Source organism: Lucilia sericata, unplaced genomic scaffold (genome assembly GCF_015586225.1).
Source record: "Lucilia sericata isolate MDLA Ls3-8-SP2 unplaced genomic scaffold, ASM1558622v1 Contig000418F_arrow, whole genome shotgun sequence".
NCBI classification, from domain to species: domain Eukaryota; kingdom Metazoa; phylum Arthropoda; class Insecta; order Diptera; family Calliphoridae; genus Lucilia; species Lucilia sericata.
In genome coordinates, this window is record NW_023994435.1 from 119,206 (window position 1) to 146,576 (window position 27,371).

The 27,371-nt window shown below is 30.1% G+C and overlaps 1 protein-coding gene across 1 annotated transcript in view; it reads right to left on the bottom strand.

The window, feature by feature from the left end:
• Positions 1–581: 581 nt before the first annotated feature.
• LOC119604688 (thyroid receptor-interacting protein 11) overlaps positions 582–27,371 on the bottom strand; it is a 60,089-nt gene continuing 33,299 nt past the window's right edge. The window contains exons 3-7 of the mRNA XM_037957467.1: positions 7,418–10,737; positions 6,422–6,585; positions 6,153–6,356; positions 1,305–1,571; positions 582–1,232 (exon numbers count right to left, since the gene is read on the bottom strand). Coding sequence (XP_037813395.1) covers positions 904–1,232; positions 1,305–1,571; positions 6,153–6,356; positions 6,422–6,585; positions 7,418–10,737 — 4,284 coding nt within the window. The 3' untranslated portion in view covers positions 582–903. The remainder of the gene's footprint in view (positions 1,233–1,304; positions 1,572–6,152; positions 6,357–6,421; positions 6,586–7,417; positions 10,738–27,371) is intronic.

Below are 27,371 nucleotides of genomic sequence, written 5' to 3' on the forward strand. Positions count from 1 at the left end.
AGCCTGGTGCTGATCCCACCATGAAGATAGATGCTGCCTCACCATCATCAGCAATAACGATCCAGTCTTTAAAAAACCAAGAACTAAAAATGGTAAGAAAGGATGAAAGTTTTTTAAAAAATATAATTTTATAATATTTTACCATTTCTCTTATAAAGACTTTTCTGTGACCGATGCCTCAGGCAATGGCTTGGGCAGTGTGGCCTCCATGAGCGCCATGGTCCCTGATGGTTCCAATGGATCCACTGTATAATCTTTTACACGCTCACCTTTAAGATCTAGTTGACCATGACTAGAAAACGCCTTAGGTATACAAAATCCCGGCTCTCCGGGGTCAGGTAAACAAACACCCATGCGACATAATGGCCGACCATATGATACCCAAAAATAAATTAAAAATGTCTAATATTGGCCTTAGGTCCAACATTCCTCAAAATTGCCGATTTTCTTCAAACTCGAAAACTATTGGCAGAATCTGGCTGGAAATCACCTTTCTGGTAAATTTTCGGATTTAAAATCTAAAGATAACTGCTTCCTTTTAAGCTTTTCATATAAATAATAAAGACTGCAAAATTTTTAAAAATACTTTATAAGTGATATTTATTTCGTTACATATTTATTTCATACCTATTATATAGAGTAACTTAATTTCTTTTGTTGTTGTTTTTTTTTTCATCTAAAATATCAAAAAGACAATTATTTACATTGGGCCACTTTTTAAATACATCGTTAGCATATAGAACGGCAAAAACAATCAATATACGATACAAAATTTAATAATTGCACGTTTACGTATAGGAAAAAAATATATAATATAAATATTTTTTACAAACAACAGGACTATTATTTAGAAAATTAAAAAAAATATATAAAATAGGACATAAACAATTAATATTACAATAATCAAGAATCACTTAGAATATCTTTTAAAATAGAACTGGAATTACGTGAAGGTGCAAAATCATCTAACACAGTAGAATTGAGTAATAAGGGTTGTATAGGTACGGGGGCGGGATAAGTTGTTGCGGCACCGCTAGCTGCCCCTAAAGGATTTGCAATATTTGATGAACGTCTAGAGGCGGGCGTTGAATTAGTAGAGGCAGCTGTTGCTGTTACTGGTGTATGGGTTATATTTAATAAATTGGGCATTTGTGATTGTTGTGGTTTGGGTTGAGATTCTTGCTCGAGGAATTCCACAAAAGCCTGAACTAAATTGTCTTTTGAATGAGAACCTGTTAATGGAAAAAGTAATTGTTACCTTTAAGATATTTTTAGTTTTTATTAAAGTTTTAAATTAAAATTACCTGGTGAACCACCACCTCCTCCCAGTAAGCTACCCAGCCAGCCTCCTTGCTGTTTATTAAGACCTACTTTATCGGTTTCGTTTTGATTGAAATCCAATACTGATGAAATCATTCTTAAAATCTGTTGCTTATCATTAGGATTGCCACTGACCACATAACCAATCAGTAAACTTTTAATAAGACTCTTTTCGATTTTATCCGTTTGACTGGATTCCGTGGTTGAAAGTTTCTTTTCCAAGTCCATATTTAATTGTTTCAAAGATTCCACTATATAAAAAATAAAAGCAAGAAAAAAATATTAGTATTTTTAGAAGAAATTTTTTTTTATAAAATTAAATAGTTTTTCTTAAATTTAACACATTTAACAATAGAAAACACTTTTTTTTCACTTAAAACACATCATGCACTGAACATTTTCTTTTGGAGGGGAGAGTATTAATATGTGGCATTAACATTTATCTAGTTGTAAGTATGACATAAGTACTGGTTAGTATTTCAGAATAGTGCTTAAGCAGACATATTCTACACCAGTACCTAATGTAATACTCTACCAGACAAATGCATTTTATTTAAAAAAAAACGAATTTGAAAACAAATTTCTTTACATTTAATTACCCTAACAAAGTTGCTTTAAAATTAAAATGAAAATCAAAAATTAAACTAAGAAGAATATAACAAAATCATGCTAAAATATTTTTTTGTTTAAATATTAAAAAAAAAACAAAAGGACAACACAATTTATAGTTAAAAAAAATTAAATTTGAGAAAAAAACAGACAAAAAAAAATTATAAAATTAATGAAGTTTAAGATGCAATGTCAAATAATCTCCACATGCAACGTGATTTCAAAATTTGTAAATCATCACATTACATAATGAGATTGTTTGAAAACTTGCATAGAGTTTGGTTTTGATTTCAGTCTTGCTTTTTGTTTTGTAATTTTACTGTTTTGTAGAGATAGTAAAAACTGTAACTTAAAAAAATTATATTTCAAACAATTGTTATTAATGGATGAGCAAGTTAGTATTTTAGAGATTAGTAATAAAATGTAACACAAAAAAAATCGAATATACAAGTAAGTGATGAGCTATTGATAGGTGATAAAAAAAAGTGAAATAGTGCAAATAAAAGGTGTAATAAAATGTAGAGAACAAAAACCTTAATTTTCAAGTTTAATATTTAAAATGATTTACGGTTTACTTTTAAATAATTTAAACATCTTCTTAGAAAACTTGTAAAAGGAAATATTGTATTTTCAACCCCTACTACAACAAAAGATTAGTAAGATAACTCTGAGTCATATCCACTAAATAAAAAAATTGGTAAATATCAATATTTTAAATTGAATCATCATAATTGTCTGCTTATTTGACATTAAGCTTAACTAGGCGTGGCAGTAGATCGTAAAACTATAGCATCGACCAAACTATAGTCTCAACCACAAACCACTCAATAGTTTCGACTACAAATCAGTCAATACATACTTACGACAATACACCGGACTATAGTATCCAATATAGAACAGACTATAATCTATATAACAGACTATAGAATTGACTGTAGACAAGACTATAGTCTATACTATAGACCAGTTTATAATCTTGATTACAGACCAGTTAATAGTCTTGACTATAGACCAGTCTATAGGCTCGATAATAGATCAGTTTATAGGCTCGATAATAGACCAGTCTATAGGATCGACTAAAGATCAGTCTATAGGCTTGACTATAGATCTGTCTATAGGCTCTACAATAGACCAGTCTATAGGCTCGATAATAGACCAGTGTATAGGCTCGACTATAGACCAGTCTATAGACTCGACTATAGACCAGTCTATAGGCTTGGCTAGAGACCAGTCTATAGGCTCGACAACAAACCAGTCTATAGGCTCGACAATAGACCAGTCTATAGGTTCGACTATAGACCAGTCTATAGGCTCGACTATAGACCAGTCTATTGGCTCGACTATAGACCAGTCTATTGGCTCGACTATAGACCAGTCTATAGGCTCGACTATAGACTAGCCTATAGGCTCTACTATAGACCAGTCTATAGGCTCGACTATAGACTAGATTATAGTCTCGACTACAGGCCAGATTATAGTATAGACTATAGACCAGATTATAATCTGGTCTATATAGTATAGACTAGCCTATAGGCTCGACTATAGACCAGTCTATAAGCTCGACTATAGACCAGATTATAGTCTCGACTATAGACCATAGGAAAAACTACAGTCTTTCTATAGTCTTGATTATAGAAGAGACTATAGTTTCGACCAATCTATTATCTCAACTATAGATAAGACTATATTCTTGACTATATTCGATACTATTTTCTGGGCTATAAACCAGACTTTAGTCTTGACTATAGAACAAACCATATACCACCTTTTATCTCAACTATAGACCAGACTATAGTATCGACTATAGACTATAAACTTGACTATAGACTAGACAATAGTCTAGAACAATAGATCTATTGTACAGGCAATAGTCTCAAACATAGATTCCACTATTATATGGACTGTAGACTAGACCATTCTCTCGACTATAGACCAGACTATGGTCCGACTACAGACCAGCCTCGAAGAAAAACCAGATAATTGTCTCGCCTATAGATTTGTATTCAAAAGTAATACAATGTAATGTATTTTAAAGTAATACAAACAAACACAAATCCTTTGAGATCTGTTCGAAACCTTTCCTACTAAAATCAGAAAAAGTTTTAGACAACAGATTCTGATAAGGATTCTAATAAGTTGTTATAAAAAATGATGGAAAAACATAAATGATGTTTTGTTAAGAGAATATTAAAACAATTAAAATATTCAAATAAAATTGTTAAAGAGGTTAGTACAAGAAAAAATAAAAACAACATTTAAACAAAAATACAAAAACCATAAGTAATAAAACATAAATTAAAATAATATAAAAATAAAAAACTAAACATAAATAATTTTGCAACTTTTACTATAACTAATATATTGATTTGAATCGAATTGATTTGTTTTTTTTTTCATAATGAAAACATAATTTTTTGATAACAATTTTGCATTTTTTTTTTTTTTTGGATTTTCGTAAATATATGGTGTTATAAATTAATTCAAAAAAACTGATACCAACTGAAATTCCGAGGGTAACAAATGAAATAAATCCCAGAATTACCAGCTGATATTTATTTTTAAGAATTACAAATAAGATGAGGCATTTTTTGATTGATTGATTGTTTGGTTGGTTTTTTGATTGTATAATAAACAAGTGGTGGTGGTGGTGTTGTTGATACAAAGTATTTAGCTAAATAAATAGTGATAAATATGTATAAAAAGTGTAGTATTTTAATTTCAAACAAATATGTGCCACATACTACACTTTAATATATAAGGAGTGAGATCGAAAAATTCTTAACACACGTTTTTCATTATATTTTTCAACCAAAGTATTATTTGATTTTTTTTTTTGATCAAGTTACCTTTGAAAAACATGTCAGTTATTATGTGTAATGTCAATTATATTAATTTTTTTGTTAATCTGATTAAAATGAGTGACCAGAAAAAAGTGCGTACTGAAATTATTAAATATTTTCAACTAAACCCAACTTGGTCTTACAAAAAGTTGGCCAAGCATACAAAGGTCTGCCGTCAAACTGTTTCCAATGTTATTAAACAGTACCGGGAGAACTTGTCAGTTGATAGAAAACCTGGTTCAGGTAGAAGGAATGGTCCACATGATGTTTCTAAAGCCAAAAAAATAGAACGCATTTTCAAAAGAGCTCCCAACACATCCGGTAGGAAAGCAGCCCGGTTAGCTCAGTGCTCGGACTATTTGGTACGAAAAGTTAAAGCTAATGCAGGTTTAAAAACATACAAGGCTCAAAAAGTTCCTGACAGGAACGCTGCTAAAAATTTAGAGGCCAAAAACAGAGCACGGAAATTGAAGTCAAGTTTTATAAAAAAATATTCTTGCTGCATAATGGATGACGAAACGTATGTTCTGGCAGATTTTTCGCAACTTCCAGGTCAAAAGTTTTATGTTGCTGATGCTCGAGGGAATGTTGAAGAAAAGTTTAGGACCCAAAAGCAGACAAAATTTCCCAGAAAGTTCTTGGTATGGCAAGCAATATGCAGTTGCGGCAAAAGAAGCCAATCATTTGTTACAACGGGCTCTATAAATACCGAAATTTACATCAAGGAATGTTTACAAAAAAGGCTGCTTCCATTCATAAGACTTCATAATGTGTCCACTTATTTTTGGCCTGACTTGGCATCCTGTCACTATGGTAAACAAGCCCTTGAGTGGTACAAGAACAATAATGTGGTATTTGTACCAAGAGAGGCAAATCCTCCAAACTGCCCGGAGCTAAGGCCAGTGGAGAGATATTGGGCTCTTGTTAAAAGAGAATTGAAGAGTACAAAAAAGGTGTCCAAAAGTGTGGTAGATTTTAAACGGAGATGGACTACATGTTCGAGCAAAGTGACAGAAAGCACTATAAAAACGTTAATGGAAGGGTTTCCGAAAAGGGTTCAAAATTTCATCACTAGTGATTAAAACTATAAAAGTATTTTTTTTTTGTAAATTGTAATAATAATTTCAATCAAATAAAAAAAAAATAAAGCTGTAAGTTTAGTGGTTTCTTTTTTATAAACATATATGTATGTTAAGAATTTTTCGATCTCACTCCTTATATATAAAACAATGTTATGTAGTTAGTGATTTTTATTGGGAATTTACCTTGCCACAAAAAGTTCTTGTTTGGATTAGTTAGTGAACATTATGATAATAATGTAGAATTATTTACATTGAAATATTTTAAAATTTAAAAAAAAAATTAAATAAAAAGCAAACTTACCCTCTTCCCTTAAAACATTAATAGTTTGTTGACTGGCTTCTAATTGATCGGAAAGCCTGGAGGCAGCATTTAGTCCTTGATTGGCATCCGATAATTGTTGCTGTAATTGTTGAATTTCCAATTGCAATTGTGTTTCTTTGTCCAAATGCTGTTGCAATTCTTTGCGTATACGTTGTGTGGCCAATTTGATATCATTTTCTTTGTCTAGATTAAATTAAAACAAATTAAATATTTTTTAACTTTTTTTTTTTAATAAAGAAATTTCCTACCATTTTGAAATTGTTCTAAAGCACACTGTAGATTTGTTAAAGCCGCTTGATTTTTCGATTCACGATCTTCAGCCACTGTTAATTTATTAACTAATTCATCTCGTTGCTGTACTACCAAAGCATATTGAGCCTGCAATGTTTCGGCATGTTGATTGGCCCGTATGCTGTAAACAAATAACAGTAATATCTAAATCAGCATCATATTTTATTATTATTTAAACGAAAATCTAAGAACGTTTGTAGCCATAAAAACATATTTAAAATTTTAAATATATAAAAAAAAAACACCTTAAAAATTGAAATTAGTTCCACAATTGCTTTTTTTTCTTCCATTGTGCGATAAGATTTTATTTCATTTTTTAAATAACTGCAAACGAAAAAAGTAACTGAAAATAAGTTATGGCCGCCAATATGGCGTCATTATTTAAACACCATTTTTGTTTTTTGTAAATTTTATAGTCTTTGTCTTTGTTGTGTTGTATGCAACTCTGTTATATATTTCGTTTAAACGTTACTATTTGCTTTAATTTAAGTATTTTCAGTAATTAGATGATAATATTTCTATTATTTTCTTTTGAAATTTATTATTATTTTTTATTTGTTTGCTCGTTAAATTCATTTCATTCTTTTTTTTTTTTTTGGTGTAAAGTTTGAACAGGTGTTTTGTGTTTGTCATTAATATATAATTTGGTTTCTTTGTCTGAGTTATGGTTAATTAACTTGCCATACCTGATAACAGCAAAATTAAGTTAGAATAAATATTATTTATGTCTGTGACAGCAGTTAAAAACGGTAGCAAAATGCGGAACTAAATTTCATCATGAAATTGAATAACTGTTGGAATTTTAAATATTTAAATCAAAAACTGTATCGTTTATTTAAATTTTAATTTAAATAAAAATGTAACTGAATTTTTAAACATTCAGGCATAAACCAGTTGATAACGTGGTTTTTTTAAGTTATAAAAAATAAATTTTATAAACAACTTTCACTCACCTAGCCGATGTATAAGCATTGCTGGACTTATTCACCTCATCTTCAAGAGCTATCATTTTGGCCTTGGTTTCCTCAAATTCCTTTTGCAGTTCGACCATTTCTTGGGTATGCATATCTTCACTTTCCAAAAGATGAGCTCTTAAACGTTCCAAATCCTTGCGCAATGTAGCATTCTGTTCCATAACATCTGCCTTTTCTTGTTGTACCAATTTCTGGTTAGTCTGTTCCGTCAAAAGATTGGTCGTTAATATATCTGATTTTTCTTTAAGGAAACTAATTTGATCCTGTAACTTTTCCTGTTGTTTTTGCAGTTCAGCTATGTTCGTTTCCAGAGAGGGACACTTATCACAGGTTTTATCTGTCTGTTGTTGAGCTAAGGGTGTTAGACGTTGTATTTCCATATAATACTGCATATTTTCTGCATGTTTTTGTTGTAAAGCTTTAATCATTTCTTGTTTTTCATAGTTTAAAGCTTCTAGGGATTTTTGCAAATCAGCTGTGGCGAGAAGTTGTGACTCTAGTTCGGCTATACGTGCTAAATGGTTTGTCTGTTCTTCATTGTTGCTAGCTTCAGTTAAATTAGTTTGTTTAAGGTTTTCTAGCTCATTTTCTAAAGTTTTTAGTTTATCTTGTAATAAAGCTTTTTCTTCTTTAAGTTGCTCTAACAGATTAGCATCAATTTTCTCAGCCATTAATTTGTCTAATTCTTGTTTCATGTTTTCTTCTATTTCCTTAACAGCTTTAAGTTCCTTTAGCAACTCTTCTATTTTTTGTTGTTTTTCATTTAATTGTTCTTCCAATACCAATTTACTATCTACTAAACCTTCCGCTTCTTGCAAATAGCTTTGTAAAGTTTTTACTTCCTGCTTTAAGCTTTCAGCTACAATATCCTTAGCCATTAGTTCCTGTTTAAATTGTTCTGTCTGTAAGTTAGCTTCTTTCAAATTTTCTTGTAGTTTTTCATTTAAAGATTGCAGATTATCTATAGATTTAACTTTCTCCTTTAGTTGCTCTCCCAAAAGCTGTTCCTCTCTTAATAGTTTTTCAGTGTTATCACCCTTTTGTATGGCCTCCAAAAGTTGTTCTTTTTGTTTTTGCAAAGCTGCCACTAAATCGGCATGATCTTTGGCTAAAGTATTTAGTTGCTTCTCCAAACTTTCACATTTCTCTTGGTAAATTCTTAAAGCTTGTGAGTCTTCTTGTTGCTCTTCATGGCTGGCATTAACACCATTTAGCTTAAGCAGTAAATTACATTTTTCTAATTCTAATGTTTCCACCTGAAGATTTAAATCTTTTTCTTTTGTATTTAAGGCCTCACATTGTTGTTGGGACGTTCTTAATTTCTCATTTAGTAATTGTTTCTCCTTTTCCAATTCTTCAATTTTTTCATTAAGTTCTATGTACTCCTGCTCCAAAGTACGATTGAGATTATTGCACTCTTCCAGTTGCGATTCCAATTGTACAATATTTTCTTCATTATTTTCCGATATCGTTTCCAATTTGTTGCGTTTATAGTTTTCTAATTCATTCAACAATATTTCATTGTTTTTCATTAGTTCATCACATTGCAATATGTACTGCGAAATGTCAGCCTCTAAAGTTTTCTTTTCATGATCCCAAACCAATTTGTTGTCCTGCAATTCCAGCATTTCGCTTGACATATGAGCCAATTCTCTTTCGGTGGCTTCTAGTTTGTGTAGTTTATCTCTTAAATGTTTATATAATTTTTCTACATCCTCATGTTGCATTTCCTTGGCATCTTGTGTGGTAAATACTTTTAGTAGTGATTTCAACTTTTCCAAACTGAAGCCTTCATCTTCGTCCTCCTCATCCAAATCGGTAATGCAATGTTTTTCATCGGCTATGGCTCGTGAGAAATTGGAATCGGTGAGTCGTTCCAATTCGGATTTTAAGTGATCATTTTCCTCGTGTAAAACTTTAAGTTTCTGCTCCAATTCATTGCTGTTGTTTAGAGTTTCGGTTTCACACTCGGCATTTAGTTGTAACTGTTGATTTTGATAGGTAAGATTTTGTATTTTCTGCTCCAATTCATTGATTCTTTGTTGTGACGCCTTTTGGTTTTGTAACTCGATTTGTAGTGTTTCCTTTTCCTGTTCTGCTATAAGTAAACGTTTCTCCAATTCTAGAGATTTATTGAGAGTTTCTTTCATTTGTTCTATTTCTTGGGCGAATTTATGTTTTTCCTCCGCTAAAGCTTTTAGTTGCTCTTGAGCTATTATGGCCTCCGAAGCTTTCTCTTTAAGATCGTTAATCTTAAATTGCTGATCTTCCAGATCGATAAGAGTCATGCGCAGTTTATCGGCCAATTCATCATTTTCAGTTTGTAAAGTTTTAACCGATTCTTTAAGCACATTAATGGAAAGATCTTTTTCCATTTGACGATCTTGTAACTTCAACGAAAGGCTGCCATTTTCCAAAGTCAATTCCGAGACACGATTTTCTAGTTGCACTATTTTATCCTTAAGCTCTTCCTTGCTGGGCGGTGTGGCAGGACCTGAAGATGTGGCATCTTGTTCTCTTACAACAATAAATTCATCTTCACTTTGTTTGCTGGTGGAACTATTAGAGGATTCGGAAGTCTTTTTACTTTTTGTTACTTTCAATTCTTCCAGTTCTTTGGACAGCATGTCTAGTTTTTGATTAAGATCTACTTTTTCCTGTTCACTCTCTATGCTCAGCTCCTTAATTCTTTGCAAAAGTTCATTGTTATCTAAGGATTTCTTTTCTAACAATGTTTGCAAATCAGCCATTTCCTCTAGGGATCGTTTCATTTCTCTTTCCGTAGACTCCAGTTTTTGTTTTATTTCCTGATTTTCTTGTCTAGTTGTGTGATAGTCCTTTTCCAATTGTTCGGATTTCTTTTTGTATTTCTCTATCTCTTGTTGAAAATCATTAAACTTTTTCTTTTCTGTAGCTTTCAAAGCTTCATAATGTTTAGTCACCTTGGCTAGTTTTTCCTGCAAGTCGGTCTTAAGCTCTAGCATATTTTGCATGGCCAAATTATGCTGAGTATCCAATTCTTCCAGGGAATTATTCAGTTGCTTATTCTCCTCCTCTAGCTGTTGTATTCGCTTTTGTAATTCAGCATTCTGAGACGAGGATCCAGCACCCAAACGTTGTATTTTCGTTTTTGTGCTAGCCTTGGCTGAAGCTCCCAAGGGGATTTCCTCCAAGGTAATGTTAACCATTTCATTGCCATTACCACTAGAGGTTTCGGAACTGTGATCATTTTCGGTTTTATTGTTATCTGGTTCCCAGCACCAACTGTCTTCCAAATTTGAGACATTATTATCGGTAGGCTAAAAGTAAAAGAAAAAAAAAAAAGAAAATTAAAAAAAATTCGATTTACATGAGGCATGTTTTCTCATAAATTATAAAACTTTATTGAAAATGTGTTTATAGCTTTGAATAATAAAAGTTTTTAACGAAAAAAAAAAACACAATACTAAATTAAATATAGTTTTATATTTATTGTAAAACGTGCAGCAGCCATTAAACTTTTTATTTTGAAATTCAATACAAAATCAATGCAAAGACAGGCTTCAACAAGTGTGAAATATTTTAAACAATATTTTGCTGTTTCTAGGCAATCGCCAGCAGTTTTTTGTGCGCGAAAAAGTGATAATTTTGTTACAAATCAATATTTCTTTAAAATAAGAAGTATTTCAGAAGAAAAACAAAACTATAACCATCTCGTATTACGCTTGTTTGCTATATTAATTTACTTTACCATGAACATTACGTTTATAATTTATTAGTGGTTAAAAATTTAAACAATTAACACTTAAAGTTAAATGTATTGGACTTGTTAAAAATAAAGAATATTTATCACATTACATAAATACTTCAAAGAATAGCTACACTGAAAGTAAGAAAGGTATAGTTTCAAAAATGTAAAGCTTAAAGCTTTAGAAAGCTTAAGCCACTACTAAAAGTAGGATTTTATTAAAAGCTTTTCTTTATTTCCTAATGCAACTTTATTCATTGCAACTATTTAATGTCAAGCGCTTAAAGCTTAAAACTATTTAATATTAAAATAAGCTTTTAAAAGCTTAATTAATGCTTGATTCTATCACAAGCTTTTCTTATAAATTTTTAAACTTAATGCCACTATTTATTTATTATTTTAAAATAAAGCTGGAAATTCCCCCTTTTGGTTTTCTTTTGAGCAAACTTTAAACGCTCAATTTAAGTTTATTTAAAGCTGTGGGGTTTTACAAAGTTTTCAAGACAAAACCAAAATCCCATAATAAATGTAAAAAAAATAACACAAAATGTGTGGTTTTAAAACAAATGCAAATAAAAATAAGAAAATTATTAATGAATAATATTAAAAATAAAATATAATCATAAAAACTGAGTTGTGGTTTTGGAAAAAAAACGTCTTGTTTTTTTTTATAATTAAGTCGTTAAATAAAAAGTTTAAATATTTTTTAATATTTAATACTTTATAATAAATTTAAAAAATATTAAATAACTATTAAATCAATTGTTTAGGATACAATGTATTTAAGGTGTTTTATTTAGAATTTAATAACAATTTGCTTGGTGTTAAAAGTTTTTTTTTAATAAAATGACAACATTGACAGTTAAAATGTCATCTTTTTGATTTATGTTTTTATTTAAGAATTTAGTTACAATATCTAATCGGGTTTGCTTAAAGTATACTCGAAAGAGTTGCATATATATTAGGGCTGCAAATAACAAAAATATTGGTTACGTTTTTATACCCTACACCACTATAGTGGGGAGGGTATTATGCGTTTATGCTGATGTTTGTAACACCCAAAAATATTGGTCTTACATCCTCACAATCACTTTCCGAGTCGATTTAGCTATGGCCGTCTATCTATCTGTCAGTCCGTCTTTATGTCCATGTAAACCTTGTGAGCACGCTGCAGGTCGCAATTTTCAAGATAATTTGGTGAAATTTGGCACATACTCTTCTTTTGAGGACGAAGCCTATTGAAAATGGTTAAAATCTGTCCATAATTTCGCCTAGGGCTAGGCATGGAGCTTTTGAGTTCATAAATATGTTTAATGTTCTTGTATCTCTCCAAATATCCCGAACATTATGATACTGCCAATTTTTATAATGTTCAGGATTCATTTGACCCTAGCCCCCATACAAAGTCCACTTCAGAAAATTATTTTAAAGACAAAAATTAATTTATAAGAGCTAGGACCATATTAACCTCCAGCCCCCATAAAACATCTCTCTGTTAGAAAATCTTTTTTTTTTGTGCGGAGGTTTTAACTTCATGTAAAACTTTAAGTTGTTGTTCCAATTTATTACTGTTGCTCAAAGTATCGGTCTCACAATCGACATTTAATTGGGATTGTTAATTTTGATAGGATTTTGTATCTTCTGTTCTAACTCATTGATTCGTTACAGTTACGATTTTTGATTGTACAACTCTCAGGCAGTCAATTGCTTCTCCTTATTCGATAGGATTTGGTATCTTCTGTTCTAACTCATTGATTCGTTACAGTTACGATATTTGGTCGTGCAACTCTCAGGCAGTCAATTGCTTCTCTTTATTGCTATTTTTTCCAATTCCAGATGATGATTTAGAATTTCTTTGAGTTTTTCGTCTCTCTAAGCTTAAAGCTTTTTTAAACTATTATGGTTACAATGGCTTTCGCTTTAAGAGCTAATTTCCCTAATTTCGTTGACTACATGGTTCCTTAGGTTCCCTGAGAGAATCAGAAATAGCTCTACCTAGATAGATTAGTATGTGCTCTTGTAAGCCTGGAGAGTTACATAGAAGGAGTTGTACCGATTCCTCTTTTTCCTCATCCAAACAACTTATACAGTAGCTATAACGTGGGCAGCCCATACGTTCCGACATATGTATGTCCAATCATACAGTGCCCACTTATTATGCCCGTGAGAAGCCTAATCGAGTTCCTAATAATAAGCCCTTTGGGGCCAGAACTGTGTCGATATTCTACAAGTGGTGATATTTGACCACCTGAGTTCCGTTCCACTCAAAGCCCAGTTCTATTAATTTTGATAGGTTTACCATGAGAGTATACCCATATCAACTGAAAGTGATGTTGTGTAAGTTGTGCCAATGAGAAGACATTTCGACTTAATAACGTTGGAGTTAAGAGCCTAAATTGGTGCAAGGCTGTCAACGTAGATATGTATAGTCGAATTTTCGAGATTCAGTTCCCATATTTCTTCTCGAAATTTTCTTTTCAAATACCTCCTTTGATATAACGATCATTAAGAACTACTTATATGTAATATATGTATATGGTAAGCAGTTAAGAGAAATTAGGATTGATTGATATGTATTTAACTTTTGAAATATGAGTTTTGAAGGCTGTTAAACATATTTTATCAAACCAAACCTAAAAACTCTTAAACATATTTTCAATATTTAAATATGAAAACAAAAAATTATGTTTATTTAAAATCTATATTGGTATGTGGTTATATACTAATGGCATCATATTTAGGTTATTTGTTTGTCTTTTTCATGTTAAATGTACTTTATGTATGTATTTATGTGTGTTTATAGTCAAACCTTCCTCATATGACATTATTCTGCACAATGGCCTATGACGAACTAAATTCTCAATGGTCATCCATTAGGTTAGTAAGTTTATGAGTTGTTATTGTTGTTTTTTTTCTAGTGGACGATTTATGTTTTTTTTTTTTGTACTTCTATAATCATTATGTTGAGTTTATGTTTGGATGCTTCAATGGTTTTGTTAAACACTTATAGTCTAAAAACTAAAAAAACCAAAAACTGTTAAATGAAATAAGTAAAATAGAAACAAGTAAGAAAGTATAGTCGGGCGTGGCCGAACATATGATACCCTACACCAGTTATGAATATTAAATGTGATTTATTTTTCATAATAAAGCATTTATCTTCAATATTCCCTTGTTCCGATACATTTAAGCAATTTATGGATGAAAAACTAATTTTCTGAAAGAGGCTTTATATGGGGGCTAGGGGCAAATATGGACCAAGCCCGATAACATTTTGTGAATATATTTATATTTACATAATATTTTATTGTGCTGAATTTCATCGCGATATTTGTGTTTATAACTTAATTTGGGACAATCAAGTAATTTTCTGAAGGGGACTTTGTATGGGAGCTAGGGTCAAATGGGGGCCGATCTTTATGAAATTTGGCAGGGTCATCAATACTTCTATAAAACTTAGTTGTGCCGTATTTTATCGATATATCTGTATATTTAACATAATTATGAGCTCAGAAGCCCTTTTCGGGGGGTTCTGTTCTATGGGGGCTAGGTGAAATAATGGCTTCGTCCTTGGGTCAAATAAATGCGTGCCAAATTTCATCCAATTATCTTGACAATTGCGACCTTTAGCTTGCACACTAGGTTTACATGGACAGCCACCCAGGACATAGCTTAATCGACTCAGAAAACGATTCTAAGCCGATTGGTATACTTTAAGGTGGGTCTAGGACGAATATTTTTGTATGTTACAAACATCAGTACAAATCCAATATACCCTCCCCACTAAAGTGGTGTAGGGTATAAAAATACACATGATTTTAAAAGTCTTTACAGCAGAGGTTGGCATCCGTAAACAACAGGTTTTGATAGCAATCTGCTGTTTAAAGCAAAGAGAACCAATCCAGTTCTAGAGCAGAGAGTTAAAAAGGATTTCATTATAAAAATAATATGAACTTTCAACTTTATATAAACAACAATATATATTTAGTTCAATAACAACTCACACCAATACATAGACGTTTAAATTTTGAACTCATTTAAAGTATTCTCTTTCTGTTAACTACTGATCTACACATTTATAGCACAAATGATAATGAAACCCGAAAGGTCTAATTGAATGATGCAATTATAAACTTTTAACATATTTTTCATTGTTCTCTTTGGGCCCACCACTGCTGTTCTATAGCTGTATTTGTACATGTCTGTGACATTAGTTAAGTGCAACGAAAATATGCTTTGACACGCATGCTGCAGGCTCAAGTTGCAGCCGTTTTAATTTGTGTATTTCTTTTGAAAGCATCTTGTCTACAAATCATTATAAGTGTTAAAAAATATTTATGATTTAAAAAACTGTTGATTCCATGTCAAAATTTAAATAACTGTATAAAGACGTTAAGCGTTAAGTGCCATAATATTAATGTAAAGCGAATTGTTTATACAAATGAATTTTTTTTGAAAAAAATCGAATGTAAACAATTTTTTGCTAAAAACGAAAATAAAATCTTGTGTTTAAGAATCTTTTTTAACACAACATGTGTATTAAAAGTAGTTAATACTATTAATTATAATAACTGTTCTACTATTTTATTCAATTATAAAAGTTCAACTGTCACCACATATTTTATTATATATTTTTTTTTGTAAATATTTATAAATTGTTTGAATTTTAAATGAATTATTTTTTGAAAATCATCGTCACATTTATTGCTGTTAATTTATCTAACAGTTATTAAATCAATTAAAATTATTATAATTTAAAATAGCTACTTAAGGGAAAAGTTTGTTTTTAATCGAACACTAGTATTATATAGTACATACGTATATATAGGCATATGTATTTAATTTAAATAAAGTGTTTAACACAATTATTTTTTAGTATGACTGACTACTAGCAAATAAAGTAATTCCCACAATCAAGTTTTGATTAAAAAAAAATACTGGTATTCACTTTTTATTAAATGATGCTGATATAAGTTTTTAAGATTTAACTAAAGATTACAATAATATATACGGCATTTCTAACAATTATGAAAGTTTCTTGGAAAAATCGGGTATTAAAATATCAGTTTGAATACAGCTGGAAAATCAGAATTAACCTTATTTCACAAATTCAACTTCACTCAGTATCTGAAAAGTCATTTGTATAATTCTGCGAAAAATATCGAAGATATTTCTAGCAATTATAAAAGTTCCTTGGAAATATCGGAAATCAAAGTTTTAATACCTCTACAAGTTTACAAATGTTTCTTATTTCTCAAAATCAACCTCACTCGGCATCTGGAAAGTTTACTGAGTCATTTTATAACCAAAATCATCTCAGTAATGTATCTCTGATGAGAACTAGTATCGTCAAAGAGCTCTCCAATAAACTAACGTACTTAAACTTGCATAAAAAACACTCTAATTAAAGAATATAGAGATTATTTTTAGATATTGAGATCATCTTAGGATCTGGATCTACAGATTATTTTAAGAGCTTTGAAAATTTCTCATGAACTATTTTGAATGTAAGAGTAAAAGAGAAATAATTTCCAATAAACTAACGTACTCAAGGTTGCATAAAAAACACTATATGGGAACTTAACCTAACACCTGGGTACGGACACATTAATAGGCCTTTCACACCAACACAATATGAATATCAACCATTTCTCTTTTTTTAACTATGTCAGAAATTGTAAAAAAAAGGACTTAAAGGTCGAAATGAAAGCATCAGCTCTTTACAAAACACATTAAATTCGATTTAAATCGGAACTAGCCTTTTCTGTCTAATGGAGATTAAATAAAAAGAAAAATATATATTTTTGATCCTTCGAGCCTGATAGGTTCCTTAGAAATTCGAATAAGAACCTAAGGGTCGAAGTCAAACAAGCAATTTATACAATTTATAGTCGATTCAAATGGGATCAAGCCCTTCTAATAGCAATTAACATTTAAATTTAAAGAAAAAATTCAGATATTAATTATTGGTCCTTCGAGCCAAAAAAAATTTAGATATTAGCTAGATAAGCTTGCTATTATTATTATTGCGGTTCCGAAAATTTTGAAAATCTTAAGTGAATATTGTGGCCTCCGGTAGGATAGTGGTTGGTGGGTTCGATTCCCACCTGAGGCACTGGCTAAGGTCCGATAGGCACAACAGGCCCGATAGGTGTATTTCTTCGGATTTGATGTATATATGTACATCCTCCTTTCAAACTAACTAAGTGAATATTATTCATACATCAAATGGTCAAGCAAATTTAATTTAACCGAAAAATTGTGAAAAAAAGTGATCGTAGTTTTCCTTTTTGAGATGATGTCGAATGCCATCGAACAATAAATTTCTATACAAAATGTGGTTTCAACATGAATGCTTATACGATCAAAGGGCCTTGACAGTAGATACCCTACGATTGCTGTTAGTCTGGACTTTAAGAAGGCTTTTGCCAGGCAAGAGGGCATTGTTTATAAGCTTTTGGATAAGGGAATCGATAGGGGACTGTGGATTCTGACTGACTTCCTTAGGGACAGAATATTTAGCTTGAGAGTGGGAGATTCTCGATCTAGCAAGAGATCTGGAGATCTAGCGGGAGTATATCGGGGTTCTTTATTGGGTCCCGTACTGTACAATGTTCTCATGAGTGACATCCCCGCCTCCTGAAGGCAATCTTCTGCTTATTTATGCAGATGATATTCTCATGGCGGCATCGGGTCCGAGGGCTAGAACGGTAAATGCACGGATGAATGCGTATTTGGCTGTACTCGCGGAATAATTATCCAAATGGGGTCTTCGTCTCAATGTGAGAAAGTCAGTTGCTGTGATGATCAAGGGCCGACGTAAGTGCCTGTATCCGAACAGTAGGTCTAGATAGGAGAGTAGGTCTTCTTCTGTATAGGCAGATAATTTGTCCTCTCATATCCTATGCCTTTCCAGTCTGGTTCAGAAGTAGGTTTAAGTAGGGCAAATGATATATAGACTACGTCTCGATACATGGATAATATTTGTTTGGTACAAATTATATGGAATTTGTACAATGAAGAAACAAAATAGTGGAAAAAGAAATAGGGGATAAAGCTCTAGCCTGTTAGACCGATGGTCGTATGTTCTATTCCCACCTTAGGTACTGGTAAACGAGCGCACAACAGGCCCGGTAGAGGCCTAGGTGTATTCCTTCGGATTTTATGTAACATACATCATCTTTTCAAACTAACTTACTAAAGATTTTGGTATCAAATATTTATATAAAGGGAAGGGAACTGACACAAAACAAGTCAACTGACATGTTCTTTGTATTTAAAGATGGGTTTCAATTCCAAAAAGTTATATGAAGGCGACCTAAGAACTAAGCAGATGATCTAATCCGTTGTTTATTAATAGAAAAACTGGATTTAAATAACCAATTTGACCAAATTAGTTTGAAAAGTACACTTTAGTTTTAGGAATAGTTCATTTAAGTCAATTGGCAAAAATTTTTTGCCGGGGTCCTACAAATGGCCACCTACTACTTCTCTATTTAAATTTCATCATTTCAAGCTAATTAGTCATTTAGTTAAACCGATCCTCAATTCTTCCCCTTTATAAACTGATAACAATTCCCATAACTTTACCTCGTATTTCTAGGTAATCAAGTGTTTCTGTTACTTTTTCTGTTACTTTATCTATTTTCATTTTTTGTTTATTTAACCGATTTTTTATCATGTTTATTTACCAAAAAAACTGACGCATGATCGATTGTCATCATCAAGAGCTTGGTCGTCGTTGCCAACATTATCAACGTTATTAGTGTCATTTGTTTGGGATTTTTATCGCTTGATTTATATGTATAAACAATTGTTTTGTATATTGTATTATATTTATTTTAATTTTATATTTCAATTCCTGTCTTTCTATTTTTTTCGCTTTTTTTTCTCGTTTTACTGTTACTATTCTCATATCTTCAAAAAATATATATTTGTTAGTTTTAGGTTTTATGGTGAGTAATATAAAAATGTTGGCCGTTGTTCAAATATTAGTTGGTTAAACAAGTGTTTTTTCTTTTTTTGGGAGGGGAATTATAATTTGTCTGTATCTATGGGATTCCGGCATAGATATTTTAAGAACTTTATTATTTCAAATATATGTTTGTGTAAGCTCATACATAAAATAGTTATACTATGATTAAAGGGATTTAGATAAAAAGACTTTAGTGGAAATTTTTTACATTAAATATTGATAGAACTCTAAAAAAGAGTGGTAAATAGCCTAAAAGGTAAACCAATATAAGAATTATAAAAGAGAAGGTAAATAAAGGAGGGGCAATAGTAAAAAGTTTTTAAAAATTCTAAAGGGAAATATTTCAAATATAACATTTAAGTATGTACTTAAAAATAGTCATAGTTTAAAATCTCGTAACTAATATTAGTTTCCCACTATCAGCACGCTTAAGCAATATTAGTCTTAGTTACGAAATGTTAACCTATGAAACAATGAAAGCAAAAGTTTTGCTTATTTTCCCTTTTGAGAAATATTTCTCAGAATGCAAGTCAATTAAAATTATTACATCAAGTTAATTAAAGAAATTCTCTCATATTTTATCACATAACATCAATTTTAAACGGAATATTTTAAAGAATTTTAAACGTTTGATTTAAAACAATGCTTAAATAAAAATTATTTACTAAAACGTGTAGTTATTCAATTTAGGAGCGAAAAAATTTTTTTTAAAATTTTAAAAATGTGTAAAAACATTGTACAATTAAAACGTTAATTAATTAGTTGTTGGTAGTATTCTTTTTTTTTTAAATTAGTCAACAACCATTGAAATAAAATTCTTAGATAAGATAAATCTAAAAAAAATATTTACCACCCCAAAATAAAAAAAATACAATAATAATTAAATTTCAACAAATCAAGTTAAAAAAAAAAAAATTATGATTAAAAATAAATCTAAAAAATATTTATTTTCTATAATAATTTTTCATGAGTCATTAGTTGTTTTGTGTTTATAATTAACATTTTCTATCTAGCTATTGTAAATTTTGAAGTATGCACTTAGTATGTAATAAAAATCAATATTTAAACAATTTATTTATTAATAATTATTACAAAAAAAATGTTCGCTGTACTACGTAAAAACCCTTTTTTAAAATATTCATTTTGCTTTAAAGTTTAGACAAATCATATTTATATGTTTCGTTTATAAAAACAATTTCTTTGTGTGATTTTATTTTTTTTTTTGTTTAAACACTTTACTATCTTATCTTTAAAATTTTAATAAAGAAAATATTTAATTTTATCTTTAAAAAAATAATTGTTTATTGTGAAAAGAAAAAAAATACCGGCGGCAGGTTAATACGAAATATTTAATAATTCAATTCAACAGATATTGACTTTTGTTGTTCTGATCACAAGAGGGGAAAGAGAGTTTTTTTAAACACAAAAAATTTCAACAAAGAAATACAATTTGCAATATTAATTTGTAATGCTTTTTACAAAATAGATAATATACTGCAATCTTTATTGAATTGCAACATAAACGAAAAGAACGTAAAAATAGGTCACTTGGGGTCAATTGATGTTTAAAAAGCCTTTTTTTTTGTAATAAACTTTAAAGCTTTCCGAACTTAAGATCAAATTTATGGGCATAACTTAAAAAGCTTTTATTCTGAAACTACATTAAACTAAGTTTCATAAGTTCAAAATTATTAAGTTTTTCAGATCAGGATCTAGGGATTATTTTAAGATCTTGAACTAGAGATTATTTTAAGATTTGGATCTAGAGATTTTTTAAGCACAATTTTAAGTCTAAGAATTTTCCAAAATAAGTAGTAAAAGATAAATAGTTTTACAAGTTTCGAACGAATTTTTAAGAACTCTCATGTAGATCATGGTAGTTCTCATGATTTCCAAATTTCAGTATAGTCGATCTATGGGACCTAGTTTAAAATTTAGCTGTGAATTTTATATTCATTTTAGACCCCAAACGATAACCCAGAACTTTTATAACCTCCCTTAACCTCAAGGAAACCTTTGTCCCTTAAATCCCTTGACTAATTCTTTGGGGCTAAAAGGAGATTGTGATTCATTGGGAAATTTCATTAAAATATAAAACAAGTAAGAAATTATAGTCGGGGGAAGGCGACCATACCCTAAACCAGTTATAAAAATAAAATGTGTTTTAGTTTTCATAATAAAGTATTTAAGTGAAATTGTACTTTGCCTCAGATTACTTAAGCCATTTATTGTTGAATAAAATTGTGGACATTTAAGTCATATTTTGAAGGGGGCTTTGTATAGGGGCTAAGTTCAAATGAAGCCCTATAATTATAAAATTCATCAGGTTCATCAAGGTTAGTATAGAACTTGGTTTTGAAGCTTTTTGTCGAGATAGGAGCATATTAAACATAATTATGAACTTAAAAGCCCTATTCGGCGGGTTCAGTTGTATGTAAGATCATGTGACAAATTTCAATGAATTATCTTAAAAATTGCGACCTGTAGTTTGATTACAAGGTTTACAAGCCCTATTCGGGGGTTCAGTTGTATGGTGGCTAGGTGAAATACACCGATCTTATCCATTTTCAAAAGGCGTCGTCCCTGGGACAATACAAGATCATGTACCAATTTTCATTGAATTATCATCAAAATTGCGATCTGTAGTTTGATTACAAGGTTTACATGGACGGACGGTCAGACGGACGAAAATAGCTAAATCGACTCTGAAATGATTTTAATATTACCAATATTATTGTGTATTACAAACATCAGCACAAACCCAATATACCCTCCCTACTAAAGTGGTGTAGGGTATAAAAATAAAATTCAATCAGTCACCCCTAGAATAAAAGATAAGTTGCAGGCGATGCCAAAAGTATGTATAAATATATATTTTTTTTTAGTTTAAAATACTATCAGTTACTTCAGCTATTTCGAATCCTTCCCCTATATTTAGCCCAAAATTTGTTTTAAGGGAAAATGAAAAAAGAAAACGTTTAAAAAAATCTTCCATTTAATAATTGAACCACAACTGTACTCGTGCTTGTGTGTGGTGTTAAACTTGTGTTTTTCTGTATTTAACATGTTCTCACTTTGTTAATTTTAATATAAAAAAACACTCAAAATTTATTTCTAAACTTTAACACTGACCTGAATGATATTTTTCATAAGATAAATTTTTAAAATAATATTTTTAATTTTCTTGCTACTGCAACAATTATAATCTGGCAAGTGTATTTAAGTATGTTTTTTTTCACAATGGCTTTAACTGGTGTGTTTTTTGATTTGGTTGGCATCAGCACCGCCAACCAACCAACCAACCACCTCTGTCTTGAGTTTTAGTTAAATGCTGCTGTTTTGCTACTAAAAACTGTCTAACTGACGACTACGACTGACTTGACTATAATGCATGTGACCTCTTACATGTTAAATGTTGTTAAATAATTAAACTTCCTTTTGTTTTATTATGTTATTTTTTTTTTTTTTAAAGTTCACTTTTCATATTTTGCTGTTGCGTGAAAAGTGATGTCGGTTGAGGAGAAAGGGGGTGGTGGGGTTAACCGAGAGGGGATTTGTAGATTATTTTGACAATTTAATTGTTGCTAAAAGTAATACAATGAAACAATAAAAACTATTTAGTTAATAATATACTTGAAAAACAAAATGTTTAAATTGTTTGACTTGTGATTATTAAGTTTTCATTAAAGTGTTTTGAAAAAAAACAATCAAGTTTTTCTTAAATCCTTGTACAGTATTGAGAAGATATTGTAAACATAATTAAAATATTTTATTAATTAAAAAAATATGAACTTTAGATTACTTACGCGGGTTTTTCTACTATATGTATGGACTATAGGTTAGTAGTCTTGACTATAGATCAGTCTATAGTCTTGTCTATAGATCAGTCTATAATATTGACTATAGATCAGTCTATAGTCTTGACTATAGATTAGTCTTTAGTCTGGAATATAGATCAGTCTTTAGTCTGGAATATAGATCAATCTATAGTTTTGAGTATAGATCAGTCAATAATCTTGACTATAGATCAGTCTATAGTCTTAACTACAGATCAATCTATAGTCTTGACTATAGATCAGTCTGTAGTCTTGATTGTAGATCAGTCTATAGTCTTGACTATAGATCAGTCTATAGTCTTGACTATAGATCTGTCTATAGTCCTGATTATAGATCAATCTATAGTCTTGACTATAGATCTGTTTATAGTCCTGATTATAGATCAGATTTTAGTCTTGACTGTAGACTATTGATTAATCTATAAAAAAGTCCATAGTCTTGACTATAGATCAATCTGTAGTATTGACTATATATCATTCTGCAGTCTTGTCTAAAGATTAGTTAATAGTCTTAGCATTAGTCTTTACTGTAGATCAGTCTTGGCTATAGATCTGACCTGACCTGATTTGCTAAGAATTTAAGATTATTTACGATCTCAGCAAAATGGAGAATTCAGTCTCGAATTTTAATTTAGAAAGATCTTCACAAAAAACTTAATAATTAATTAAAATTTTTTAATCTTAAAAAAGTCTATTCTTTACTAAAACCAAATAATAAATATTATTCAAAATATATTTTTCAAAACTCACCTTTTTTTATTAAGCTATGGAGGCCTTTTCAAATTCTTTTCCATCAACTTTGCCATTTTGACAAAATTTTCATACTTTCCAACACAAAAATTAGCATTTTGTTTTTTATACATTATTTTTTGTTGTTTTTTAATTTTTCTTTCAATATATTACAAAAACAATTATGCAATTATTAAAATAAAATTTTATAAAAATGGAAAAGTATTTTTACAATTAACAGCAGCACAAGTAATTCACCTTACGCAAGGGGTTTTTTTAATAATTTTTTGTTAGTTGTTGTAGTTATTGTTTTTTTTCTTCTTGTTAATTATAATTATAAATATAATAACACTAGACAACACTTGAATATACAATAAATTCTATATTGTTGTTTTGCAAAAAAATTGGAAAAAAAGTTACTTGAACTGAGCCGTTAAATTTTTGTTGAATCAGCTTTTTTGCAAATTTTGTTGAGACTAAAGTGCCAAACCGTGAAACAAACAAATAAACAGAGTCTAAACAGCAACAACGACGACGTTTGCTATTATTCCAGCACTTTTGAGACGGTGTCAAATAACCGTAAAATGAAATAAACAAAAAAATTATGTACTTTTCAAAAAAAATGGAATATTTGCGTAAAAATGTTTTTTTTTTTTTTTAATTTTATTTGTTTCAGAACACGAGTTTCAAATATATATTATTTTGTTTTATTTTAGTCTGGATTAAAGTATATAAAAACGCGCGTTTTTAGTTTTAAACACGTTGTTAACGTTGGCTCTTGTGATCGACGAATGACAAAACTAACCTGTAGCTTAACTCTAGCAACCCCGCGACCAAAGCATTTTCACTTGGCTTGTATTGTATAAAAAAAAAACATTCTCCTATTATATCACTCACCACTAACAACACACCCGTATAGAGTGCAAGTCATACACACATGCTCAAGTACTCACTTGCTCTTTCTCACCTACATACGTACATACAAACAGACATACATTACATACACAATTATTGCTCATATGCAAATAGTAATTGTAATTGTTGCTGTACTCGTACTGTGATAATTATAAAGGTGTTAGTTGATATCTGCGTGTGTGTGTGTTTATCATTTAGTTGGTATTAGTGTGATATCTGTGTAGAATTATTACAGTTGTGGTAATAATGAGGATGATTGTATTGTAGAAAATTGTATTGCTCTGATAGAATACGAACGCGAAAAACTGCCACGCCGGCGATATCACATTTTTGGATGGTTAATATCAGAGAATCGAAAAATTAAAAAAATCAGAATTTTAAAAGAATTCTTTGAAAAGCAAAATTTAAAAAAAAAAAATAGAAATTATATTGACTAAACGTCAGTCTAAAGTATTTTCTGTCTATAGATCAGTCTATAATATTGACTATAAATTAGTCTATAATCCTGACAACATATCAGTTCACAGTCTTAACTACAGATCAATCTACTATAAATCAGTCTATAATCTTGACAACAGATCAGTTCATAGCCTTGACTAAAGAACAACCGACAGCCTAAAAAATAGAACAGTGTATAGTAATTATAGACTCAGTCTATAATTTCGACAAAGTCTAGAATATAGAATCGATAAATCAGTCGAAAGACTTAACTATGATCTGATTGTAGTTTGACTATATGTTTTTAACAGTATATTATTGTATAGTCCATGCTTTATATTAGTCTAAGGACTTGTCTATAGTTTTGACTACCGATCAGTCAATGGACTTGTCTATACTCTTGACTACAGATCAATCTATAGTCTTGTCTGTAGATCAGTATTTTGTTTGGATATAATTAATCCTATAGTCTTGCCTATAAGTCAGTCAATAGTACTGACTTTAGATAAGTCAGGACTATATATTAGCCTATATTCTTGACTATATAATAGTCTCACAACTTGTCTATAGTCTTGACTAGAGCAGTCTATAGTTTTGACTGTGGATCAGTCTAAAATCTTGATTACAGATCAGTTTGTAGTCTTGTCTATAGATTCGTCTATAATCTTGACAACAGATCAGTCTAATGTCTTCGATAAAGATCAGTCTACAGACTTAATCCAGTCTATAGTTTAGTCTTGACTATTGAACAGTCCACATTCTTGATAAATCAGTCGAAAGATTAATCTATAGTCATGGCTAAGAACAGTCTATAGATCAGTCTATAGTCTTGACTATAGATCAGCCTGTAGTATTGACTATAGATCGGATAAAGTCTTTATTGTTGACTACAGATCATCATATAAAAAGCTCTTCAAACAATTGTTCATTAAAATGATTTCATTAACTAACTGCCCTGATTTCAATATTGTTGGACGAATATAAAAAATTGAACAAAGAATTTGTACTCAAATTTAAATGTTCCCTGCACCAAAGACTGTGGCATTCACTGTATTTTAACACAACTTTTATCCAAAAGAGATACCATTATATTTTGTTAAATTCTAAAAATTACTTATGGTAATAAAGGACAAAATTTATTATCTCCTGCCCAAAGTCTTTTCTCTGTTAAACGATTTTAATCAATCAAAACTTCACTACTACTATCTTAACATGATATTTGAAATCTTAACTGTGTGGGTAAGTTTAGGAGTATTAAATTTTATTAGAAATCAAGCTGCATGTCATCAAACAACTCAAAACCATTGATTGTGGTCAGTTATTCAAACACAATATAAGTATTTTACGATAAAAATGGTTCATTGATTCTTAGAAAATTAAAAATATAAAATTGTATACAACATATTAAAAAAAACGTTTGTGGTAAAAGGAATTATTCTTAGAAATTGTTTATTTATGCAATTTCAAACAATATATTCGAAATAAATTTAAATTTACAAATTTATGCAAAAAAAAAAAACATAAATCTACATAGAAACAAATTTTCCATAAGTTAAACAAATATTGAAAATGCAAAACCACATGTGTTTATGTTTAATAAAAACCCAATTCTGTCAATAAGCTTTTAACACAATTTCAGACTCGTTAATAACACTTTTACAATAAGTGGTTACCTAAACATTAAAAGCACAATTTCTAGTACAGTTGTTTAAATATTACTTTCCGTTATAGTTGTACACTAAAAAGAATTGTATTACACAAGGGGACAAAATTATAAATCCTTTGGTTTTACTATAGATATACTTTCGCAGGCAATGACTTCAATATTCAACATATTTTGTATTATTTACATTATTTTGTTTATATAGCTTAAAAAAGAACGAAAATACATTCGTTATCTTAAAATTATTAATGGTAGAATTTTAGGGTTTCCCCTATAGTTTAATATAAAATTGTTTTACAATTTTAATAAAATTATGTGAAAACCACAAAGTTGCTGTTAAACCACACAATGATTTATTAATATTTGATATACTGCACATACAGAACAATATTTAATATATTGCAGGTACAGTTTAGAAGAAAATTTGAACATACAAAAACAAAAGCTGGAAGAAAACAATGAAGGTTTGTAATAAGAAAAAACTATCATTATGTTTAAGAAAAACGATGATGCAATAAAAATAAAATACTCCATTTTAAAAAATGTATCGGTCTATATTGACTGTAGTTCAATCTATAATATTGACAATAGATCAAGCTATAATCTTGACTCTAAGACAGTCAGTAATGATAAGTCTTCAATCTATAGTC